We start from the raw sequence: 11,330 nt of genomic DNA, 5'->3' as shown, positions 1-11,330 counted from the left end.
ACAAAGAAAAGTACAAAATAAGTTGAAAAAGTCAAAGTAAGAGTGACCTGTGTAAGAGAAGTGCAAATTGCATTAGTAAATAATATGTACATTATAAGTGGGCGGACATGTCTCAGCCTCCACCACTCTCAGCACTGGAGCCCCCCAGGGGTGTGTTCTGAGCCCCCTGCTGTACTCTCTGTACACATATGACTGCGTGGCCACTACCAGCTCCACCACCATCATCAAGTTTGCTGACGACACCGTCGTGGTGGGCCTGATCTCTGATAACAACGAGACGGCCTACCTGAAGGAGATTAGGAATCTGGAGAACTGGTGCCAGAGGAACAACCTCCTTCTAAACGTCAGTAAGACAAAGGAGCTGATAGTGGACTTCAGCACTAAGCAGGAGAGGAACTACCAGACCCCCGTCATCAACGAGTGCCCAGTGGAGAGAGTGGACAGCTTCAAATACCTCGGAGTTCACATCACGCAGGACCTGTCATGGTCCTGTCACATCAACTCCGTGGTGAAAAAGGCCCGTCAGCGTCTCTACCACCTCAGACGCTTGAGAGACTTCCAACTGCCCTCCAAGGTGCTCAGGAACTTTTACTCGTGCACCATAGAGAGCATCCTGACGGGAAACATCTTAACCTGGTTCGGGAACAGCACCATGCAGGACAGACGAGCTCTACAGAGGGTTGTGCGGTCAGCTGAGCGCACCATCCGCTCCGAGCTCCCTGACCTGCACTCAATCTACAGCAGGCGGTGCTGGACCAAGGCCAGGAAGATGGTGAAGGACCTCAGCCATCCCAACAACAGACTGTTCTCTCTGCTGAGGTCAGGAAAGCGATTCCGCTCCCTGAAGACCAACACAGAGAGACTGAGGAGGAGCTTCTTCCCGCAGGCGATACAGTCTCTCAATCACACCACCACACAGTACTGACCCACACATACAGTTCTTACACACACACTGGACATTCTGGACTTTGTTTTCACTTCATCACTTAAATCACGTTGCTGTTATTGTGTATATATTTATTTATACTTCTTGTGTATTTTGTTCAGACATTCTTATATAGTTCTATATTGTGTATTTTGTTCATACATTCTTATATAGTTCTATATTGTGTATTGTGTATTTTGTTGTACAGTTATTTTATTTTCAATTTAATTTATATATTTTATCTTATTCTTTCCCAGTGTGTTGTACAGTTATTTCATTTTTTAACCTTAATTTATATTTTATTCCTTCCTAGTTAAATTTACCCTTTTTAATTTTTCATATTTATTTCCTATCTTATTCATAGCCTTTTCCTTTTTTGTTTTCTTTAGGTCACGAGCAGTTGTCCAAGCATTTCACTACATATCGTACTGTGTATGACTGTGTACGTGACAAATAAAAATTTGAATTTGAATTTGAAGTGATAATATAAATAAATAAAATATATTTAAAACACAGCTGCTTGAAGGTATAATACTTATAATCATTTAGTAAATATTATCAGGAGCTCTTTACAGTCATGTTTTACATTTTCCCCAACTCTCTAAAACTCTCTGATCCCTAATATCTTCACTACTCCAGAAATATAACTTAGATAAACTGTAATTAATAATTATAGATCTATTTCTAAACTTTAATTAATAAATATAGGTCTATTTCAATCTTTAGTGAAAAAAAATTGAAAAATTGTTTACAACAACTGAAGGAATACCTTTGACTCTATAGACTGGAGCATTTAGTTAGAAATGCTCAAGACAATGTACATGGCGCTTCCAAGTCCAAACTTCTGTGTTCATTAACGCTGTTGTATTTTTAACTTGTTAGTTTTTTGTATTTTATCTTCTTAAATATGAAAAAGCCCCTAAAAATAACCAGTGGTTATTGTCAGCTTCTGTGGCTGTGTCAATACATACATCAAGCTGAGGATCAGTAATGTTTGATAGTAGATAATCCAAACCACACTGCATTAATGACTAACCTGCATGAAAAATTGTAGCGCTACACAGGTTTTTTTGTCAGGGCTTTGTGTGGGGGCAGGTGGAGATGAGGATTCAAATGCAGGACTTGGACACTGAAATACGACTCAAAAAAACATGGAAACATGAACTGACAATGAACCACTGGAAAGAGAAACACACAGGCAAGTTTAAGGTAGAATGCAACAGAGAAAAAAAAGGCAAACACAGAGCTCATATACACAGGGGAGTAATCAGGGGATGAAAAACAGGAGGGAGACACAGCTGGGAGAGATTAGTGATAACGAGACAGGAGGAGCAACGCTAGACACACTGACATTAGACGTAATCCTTCAAAATAAAACAGGAAACAACTCACAAAGATGCAGACTAAGAAACTTTACACGGGCAGAACTAAACCTAAACAAGAATAAGCTGGAACATACTAAATAATAACAATTATCATATTATATCATCATCATCATCATCATCATCGCCTAACAAGAGGTCAAGAAGATACAAAATCAAGCCAAAACATGAGAACTCAAAGTGCTGGGTCAAAATGACCCAGAACCTTGACATTTTCATCTTATATGATAAGCACATTAATTTTACACATTATAAGATGTGATACTGACACTAACATAAATATTTCCATGTTCATCTTGCAGTCAAATCAAGATTTTATATTCACTCAATAAAACTGTAATGTCTTCGATAAATGTGTCGCCTTCTATTTAGCATGTACTTATGACCGGGAGTCAAATTCCTTGCTTGTCCACGCAAACGTTCTTTTTTGCGTTTTATTTTATTTCTATAGTGCTAAATCAGAAAAAGAGGCGTCTCAAAACAAAGCCTCTGATTGCTGAGGCTTTCTCTAGAACACTGTAGGGGTTTTTTTTCAGTATAAAACACAGTAGACAATTTGGTCCTGTATTAAAAACCTCAATTGAATTATTTTTTAGGATGTCTGCTTCTCTCACATATTTTTTCCAGGTGTTTGATCCTCACAGTTCATCATGGCAGCACAGTGAGTACCATTAACATAAGAAATAATTAAAACAAGTGAACTGATTGTTAGATTAAATAGTTAAACATTTGTCATTTTTATATGTACCATTTGTCCATTGTTTTTAACTCTGTGAAAGGAATTCTTTCTTTCCTCCCATACCCAGATTCTCGAGGTTCTGGGTGCAAGGTTGAAGTGTTTTATCACAGGAACGTCCTTTTGAAGATCTGTTTGATGTTTGGTAGAGCTTCCTACCCTTTGTATGGTTTCACTGTGTTATCTATGGTAAACCATACATTGGGTGTGGGGGAGACTACCCTTTTTATGACCAAGGATGTTGTTCCTGCTTTTAGGTTTTATGACCCTTTGATCAGCAGACACACACACACACACACACACACACACACACACTCTCACATAACACCCACACACACACACTTACATACAGTGCTTGTCTATGTAACCAAAGGGGGTTGCAGGGGGAGGTGTTTTGTAAACTATTGTTTGAAGTTTGTCAATAAAAGGCGGCGAGAGGAGGCCACCATTGTGGTCATTTCGACGTGCTGGTCACAGATGGAAAGGCCTCCCTTGCGCAAGAAATCGATCGTTGCCTTGTTTTTCTTTCATGGGAATAAGTCTTGGATACAGCGGGGTCTGAGTTTAGACCCAACACTGATCATGAGGTATATGAGCATGATTGGGCACAGGTGAATGTGTTACTTTATTATAAATGTAAATGTTACAGGCTTTTTAAATTGTATTTTTTTTTAGTAAGATGCCTTGTTCTTTCCTTCTGTTTTTCATTTTTCATGTGGCCATTTAGTGCTTACGTTTAATGCAACCACATTTGCATTAAACACGAGAAAAGGACTATCAAACAAAAAAATAAATCAAACATTTAAATATTTATTTTGAACATATAAGTAACAAGTGTTATTACTAGGGATGGGTACCGGGTTCTGTCATAAATGGTACTAACCAGACTGAAAAACAGCGCATATTTCGGTTCTTTTTTTTTTACTGAGATGTCATACACTTTGGATTCAAGCCAATCATTTTACCTTTGCAAGCGTAGTAGGCGGGCCCAGGTACGTACGTTCTTTTAGAGCAAAGCTACAGATTAAAAATGCCCAAGGTGTACTTCACAGCAAAAGATGCAAACTCAGCAGCAACAAGTGCTTTAAGCTGATACTGTGACACTGTCAAAGGAGGTAACACCTCAAATCCGATGAAACACCTGGCGACGCATAGCGTTTTTTTTAAAAGCCGAGAAATGCGCCGTGTTTGATAGCTTGCTGCGAGACCTCACACCGAGCACATCTACTGCGGGTGTGGTGCCTGTTATCGGACCCGGAGTTAGCAACATCCCCCACAAACCCGAAGAGGAGAGTCCTGGCCCCTAGCCCTGCCAGTGTAGCAGAAATGATGAGGATGATGATGCAGCAGCAGCCGTTCTTCTCTGCGTGAGTAGCTTAATGTTGTTCGTGTGTAATTTACGTTGAGGAGGCTAACCACGTTATTACATTAATGCATGTAAGGTGAACTAGCAAACATCATCATAGCTACATGCAGCTGTCCTCTTGTTTGATGGCAGATACTCCCTTCACCCTGGCCAAAAAGGCTAAAATGACCAAAGAAAAAGTGGGAAACAGCTGAACATGAGAGGTTTTTGGACAAAGTTTGTGTTTTTTCCATTGTTTAAGCACTGCTTCCAGCCAAGAGTGATACCATATATGCCCCATAGCTGCAGAAAAGGCTAACATTGTTATCTTTTTACAAAAAAACAGCTAAACATGAGAGGTTTTTGGACAAAGTTTGTGTTTTTTCCATTGTTTAAGCACTGCTTCCAGCCAAGAGTGATGCCATATATGCCCCATAGCTGCAGAAAAGGCTAACATTGTTATCTTTTTACAAAAAACAACCGAACATGAGAGGTTTTTGGACCAATTTTGTGTTCTCCATTCTTTAAGCACCGTTTAAGCACCGGCACCGTTTCAAAAGTACCGGTTTGGCACTGGTATCGGATAAAACCTAAACGATACCCATCCCTAGTTATGACATATACAATAAAAGTACAAAACAAGTGAGAGTAAGAAAAACAAAAACAAAGAAACACAATATTGACCATTTGTTGTTCCAAAAGGGCAAAGTAGTTCCTACCCATGTCTAGCTGAACCCCTCCAAACCCTTTTCTAACAGCTACTCCTATCCCAAGAATTTATCACTCTCAAATGATACTCACATGAATAGTTTTGTATTAACTGTAGCAATAATAATGCATTAATATCCTTGGCACAATTACATCCATCCATCCATTTGCTTCGGCTTATCCTTTTCAGGGTCGCGGGGGGTGCTGGAGCCTATCCCAGCTGTCAGTGGGCGAGAGGCAGTCTGTCACGGGCTAACACACAGGGACAGACAACCGTTCGCGCTCACATTCACACCTATGTGCAACTTGTATTAATTAATTAACCTATCCCCACAAGCTGCATGTCTTTGGAGAATTCTTGATTTCATTTATTGGTAGCATACACTACAGTGAGAGTTCATACATAGACACAATGAGATAACGCGATGCTAGCCTGAACAGAAACATGAGCTAACACTACCGAGGAAATAGATGAAAACCCCTTCTCCATATTTCAGAACAAACATTCAAAGCCAATAATGTCTAACAAGTCATCAGAAACATTCTCACAGAGCAGAAAAGAACTTACTGCAGTTACACAAATTATATCATTGTGTCATAAAATAGTCTCTGCTTTCTCTGCAGCAAATATAAAAGCATCATCTCCAACAATGATCAGAAATCTAAGGGACTTCCTGCTGTCTATCAGCTGAGACCAAAGAAAGAGAAGTTTGGAACTCTGACTAGAATGACTGTTGGAGACAAAAATCCAAACATGACAAACAGAACCATCTTACTGGTGGGAGAAACAGGAGCAGGAAAATCTACTCTGATCAATGCTCTGCTCAACTACACCATGGGAGTGAAGTGGGAGGATGGAGTCTGGTTTCAGATCGTAGAGGAGGAGAGGAGAAGTCAGGCAGAAAGTCAGACATCAGATGTGATGGTGTACGAGATCTTTGGTTTTGAAAATAAAACTCTTCCCTACTCTCTGACCATCATCGACACGCCTGGATGTGGAGACACCAGAGGGACTGAACATGATGACATCATCAGTCACAGATTGTTGGACCTGTTTCAATCAGATGATGGAGTCCATGAAGTTCATGCAGTGGGTCTGGTGATGAAGGCGAACGAGGATCAACTGAGTAAAAAAATGAAATATGTATTTGACTCATTGATGTCTCTGTTTGGAAAAGATGTGGAGAAAAACACTGTAGCTCTGATCACACACTCAGATGGAAGACGACCTAAAAATGCTCTTCAAGCTCTTGAAGCAGCAGAAATTAAATGTGCCACAAAGGAGAAGAATCAGCCAGTTTACTTCCTGTTTAATAACTGTCAGCATGAGGATGAGGAAGAAGAATTTCTGAAAAATAATTATGAACGATCAGAGAAAGGAATGAGAGAGTTCACAGACTTCCTGAAAGAAACTACACATCTAAAGCTAGAGACAGCATCTGGAGTGTTAAAAGAAAGTATCAGACTGACAGCCTGCATCCAAAACATGCAAGAAAGAATCAAATTCACAGAATTAAAAGAAAGAGAGACGAAAAAGATTCGGGAAGCTCTGAAGAAACATGACAAAATGAAGAATGAAGAGGTCACTCTATTTGTTGCTGAAGTTTTTAAACATAAAGAACCTATCAGAGCAGAGACGTGTGGGCTGGGTTTTAAAGCAGCTGTCACCTGTACAGTCTGTGAGGAGAACTGTCACTTTGGATGCACTTTGGCCTTGACACACTGTGAGGTCTTTAATGAAGGTTTCTGTACTTCATGTACCAAAAAGTGCCTAGCATCAGATCATGTGAAAGAAACATCGAGATATGTGACCAGAGTAAGGAAAGGTCAGAAGAATGATCCACAAATGACAATGAAGGATGTTCATTTACTTGAAAAGCAAATAAATCAACTGACAGCAGAGAAGTCACAGTTACTGCATGAGTCCTACCAACATGCTGTCAGACTGGAGCAGATCGCTCTGAAAGCTGATTCAGCGTCCACTGTTGTCCACTTGGACTTCCTGATTGAGAAGATGAAGCAGAAAGGAGACACAGAGAAGGTCCAGAAACTGGAGGAGATGAGAAGAAGAGTGGATAAGGGAACCAGAGAAGCACAGAGGTATGTCAAACATGACAGAAATGACTCTAGTTCACACACTAAAGATGTGTGTGTGTGTGTGTGTGTGTGTGTGTGTGTGTGTGTGTGTGTGTGTGTGTGTGTGTGTGACTGCCATTTTAATTAATTGCTATACATGTTTGATTTCCAGGGAAAAGTGTAGAGATTGTTATGAATGTTGAATCCTCATTGAAACACATCAGTGAAAGCATGTCCTGCATTTATTTCACTCTCAAGATTCAAACTGTTTCTTCTCTCAGCATGGCGCAGTAATAACGAACTACATTTCTGTAATCGATGAAGAGGATGAGAAAGACCTGATTTCCATAGCTAGATCTGAAGACTAACTATGGAAAAAACAATTTTTTCTAATAAATAAATAGGAATCAATCAGTGTTTTATGTAAACATGAAAAAAGAAACCTATGAAGATAAATTCACATCTGGCTTAAAGGAGGGAGATTTATACCAACCTTCTTCATACTGAACTAAAACTACAAAAGTGTACAGAAAAATAATTTAAATGGTAAATGGCCTGCATTTGTATGACGCTTTTCTAGTCCATAGGACCCCAAAGCGCTTTACACTACATTCAGTCATTCACCCATTCACACACACATTCACACACTGGTGATGGCAGCTACATTGTAGCCACAGCCACCCTGGGGCGCACTGACAGAGGCAAGGCTGCCGGACACAGGCGCCACCGGGCCCTCTGACCACCACCAGTAGGCAAACACGGGGTTAGTATGTTGCCCAAGGATATTTGGAATGCAGCCAGGGTGCAGCCTGGGATCGAACCACCGACCTTCAGATTAGTGGCTGACCTGCTCTGCCACCTGAGCTACAGCCACCCCTATAATTTAGTCGTCCACTCTATTTTCTGACACTTATCTGTGTCTCAGTCACCGAGGACAGCACAGGTTCCCAGATGTCCCTCTCCCCTGTCAGCTCTTCCAGCTTATCAAAAGAGACAATGTGTCCTGGGTCTTTCCTGGGGTGATGTGCCAAACACCTCAACTGGTTCCTTTTTATATATCGGCTATATTCTGAGTCTCTAACAATGACCAAAGCTTCTCACACTGTATGTAAGAGAAGCTCAACACTTGAATCTGCAGTTTTTTTTCTGACCATAAGTGATGCAAGGAATATAGACTGACCAGAAAAATCACAGCTTTACTTTTACTCTCAAGTCTCTGTTCATCATGAATAAACAGTCCAACTTCCACTCTGCTTTTCCTCACTTGTGAACCAGACCTAGAGATATGTAAAAATCCTTGATGTTGCTCACATTTGGAAAAGCATCTCATCCCCAAACTGTGATGTGCACTTCAACCATCTTCAGTGAACAATAGTCTCAGACTTGTAGGTGCTGATTCTGATCCCAGCCACTTCAACACACTGAAACTAAAACTGTTTTAATCTCGGCTAGCAACAGTAATGATCACCCAAATGACTGACATCCCAAACCAATCGAAAAAAAAATAAAATAGAAGTATTCATCTGTGTTGGATGGGCTGTCACGAGGTGGGATGGACTCAAGCGCAGACGAGGCAGCTACAATACAGTTCCTTTTATTGATACACGACACCAGGTGCGACTACATACAAGTGAGAGGGCGGGGGTAATCCAGGGCACAGGGGGAGTCCGGGATAGGGACTCTTCACACATGAGGGAATCCAGAAACACCACACACCAGCAACTAAGCACACCCAGGGCTCCAAGGGAAATGAATTCCTGTCCACAGGAAACAAGCAATTAATCACATGAAACAACTGTGCGAAAAGAAACATAAACAAGAAACTAACACTCTGGAGCTTACTATCGAGGTTACTCAATAGTCCAACGATGAAAAAACAAAACAAAAAAGTGATGTAACCGCTAATGATTTGGGAGTGCAAACAGGAAAAAACAAACCAAAAAAAGGTTTAATTTTATGTGACTTTTGATTCTGAGCAGAAAAGGATCAGCTGTTGAACTACAGGAACATGTTCAGAATGTTTACATGTGCATTGAAGATATTCTCTGCTTTTCTATGCAGGAGCAGTGTCGTCTCATCACCACACGAAGACATTATCCTAAACAGTTTTCTGATCCATTCAGGACCTCCTGCTGTCTATCAGCTGAGACCAAAGAAAGAGAAGTTTGGAACTCTGACTAGAATGACTGTTGGAGACAAAAATCCAAACATGACAAACAGAACCATCTTACTGGTGGGAGAAACAGGAGCAGGAAAATCTACACTGATCAATGCTCTGCTCAACTACACCATGGGAGTGAAGTGGGAGGATGGAGTCTGGTTTCAGATCGTAGAGGAGGAGAGGAGAAGTCAGGCAGAAAGTCAGACATCAGATGTGATGGTGTACGAGATCTTTGGTTTTGAAAATAAAACTCTTCCCTACTCTCTGACCATCATCGACACGCCTGGATTTGGAGACACCAGAGGGACTGAACGTGATGACATCATCAGTCACAGATTATTTGACTTGTTTCGATCAGATGACGGAGTCCATGAAGTTCATGCTGTGGGTCTGGTGATGAAGGCGAGCATCAATCGACTGAGTGAAGGACTGTTGTACAGCTTTGATTCAGTGATGTCTCTGTTTGGAAAAGATGTGGAGAAAAACATTATAGCACTCATCACACACTCAGATGGAACTAGACCCGAAAACCCCCTTGAAGCTCTTGAAACTGCAAACATTAAATGTGCCAAAAATGAGAAGAACGAGCCTGTTCACTTCCTGTTTAATAATTCACAGCATAATGAGAGAAGCAAGAAAAATAAGTCTTCATGGAAACTTACACAGAAAAACACGAAACATTTGAAAGACTTCTTAGGAAAATCTAGTGCTCAAAAACTGAAGAAAACAGTTGAAGTATTAAAAGAACACACCAGCCTGAAAGCATGTATCCAAAACCTGAAAGAGAGAATTGAACATATTGAACTTAAAGAGAAAGAAGTCTCGCAGATCAACAACGCTCTGAAGAAACATGAAGAAGAAAAGATGCAAATAGAAAAACAGATGAAAGACGCAAAAGAGAGGCAAGAAAATTATAAGAGAAAAGGAGACGCAAAAAGCCAAGAAGCCCAAGATATCCAAGAAAGTATAAATAAACTTGAAGAAGAGATGAAGAAGAGTAAGGAGTTCACTGTAGAAGTTGATGAGGCATATAAAGATAAAGAAAATATTGTTGGTGGTGGTATGAAAGGTGCATTTTATCGAGGAGCTGTCTGCTGTACAATCTGTAAGGAGAACTGTCACTATCCATGCAACGTGACCTGGTCTCCCAAAGACTGTAAGGTCATGAAAAAAAAGCACTGTACTGTTTGTCCGAACAGATGTCCTTTATCAGCTCATGTGAAAGAAAAGTGGAGATATGTGAACAAGACCAGGAAAGTGTCAATGATAAAGGAAGACATGAAAAAAAAATATGAAGAGACTAAATCAGAATGTGAGTCAAAGAAGAGTCAGTTATGTATTGCTAACGACGTAGTGGAAAAGCTTAAACAAAAAGGTTTATCACTGAACAAAAAAGAAATACAGAGGAATGATGAAATGCAGCGGAACTATGAAATGCATCAAAAAGAAAGTGAGGGGAAGTCATCAACGTTAAAAAATATTGAAAACGAGTTGAACCGTCTAGCAAAAGAGAAGTCACAGTTCTTGGACGAGTCCTACCAACATGTTGTCAGACTGGAGCAGATCGCTCTGAAAGCTGATTCAGCATCCACTATGGTCCACTTGGACTTCCTGATTGAGAAGATGAAGCAGGAAGGAGACACAGAGAAGGTCCAGAAACTGGAGGAGATGAGAAGCAGAGTGAATGATGGAACCAGAGCAGCACATTCATGTGCTCAAAAACCATCAGCTATGAAACCTTTGGCAAAGCATTTTAATCCTTCTTTGAAGAAAGAAGAATGAGGCGGCTGTGTAATTTTTTTTTCCTGATGAACATTGTGATATAGAATCTGTGGCTTCATCTGGCTTCATGGTGATTCCTGCATAAGCAGCCAAAAGGAATTCTGTGTCTCAAGAAAATATAGAAAAGATGGAAATTGATTGATTTGTGCTTTAAAGGCTATTTTATTTGTTTGGCTATTTTATTTTATTTGTGCTTTAAAGGCTATTTATTTATT

General features: G+C 40.3%; 1 protein-coding gene across 1 annotated transcript; it reads left to right on the top strand.

The window, feature by feature from the left end:
- Positions 1-5,916: 5,916 nt before the first annotated feature.
- Positions 5,917-11,115, top strand: LOC146577944 (uncharacterized). The gene is made up of 4 exons (XM_085267738.1): positions 5,917-7,196; positions 9,234-10,184; positions 10,311-10,667; positions 10,803-11,115. The coding sequence occupies exons 1-4, from the start codon at positions 5,932-5,934 to the stop codon at positions 11,113-11,115; spliced, it is 2,886 nt and encodes a 961-aa protein (XP_085123864.1). The 5' UTR covers positions 5,917-5,931.
- The last annotated feature ends 215 nt before the right edge of the window (positions 11,116-11,330 follow it).

The sequence above is a fragment of the Mchenga conophoros genome, linkage group LG3 (genome assembly GCF_057382185.1).
Source record: "Mchenga conophoros isolate Kocher_MC1m ecotype Shallow Benthic linkage group LG3, M_conophoros_male_GT1.1, whole genome shotgun sequence".
Classification (NCBI taxonomy): Eukaryota; Metazoa; Chordata; class Actinopteri; order Cichliformes; family Cichlidae; genus Mchenga; species Mchenga conophoros.
This window is presented reverse-complemented; position numbering and strand designations above follow the sequence as displayed.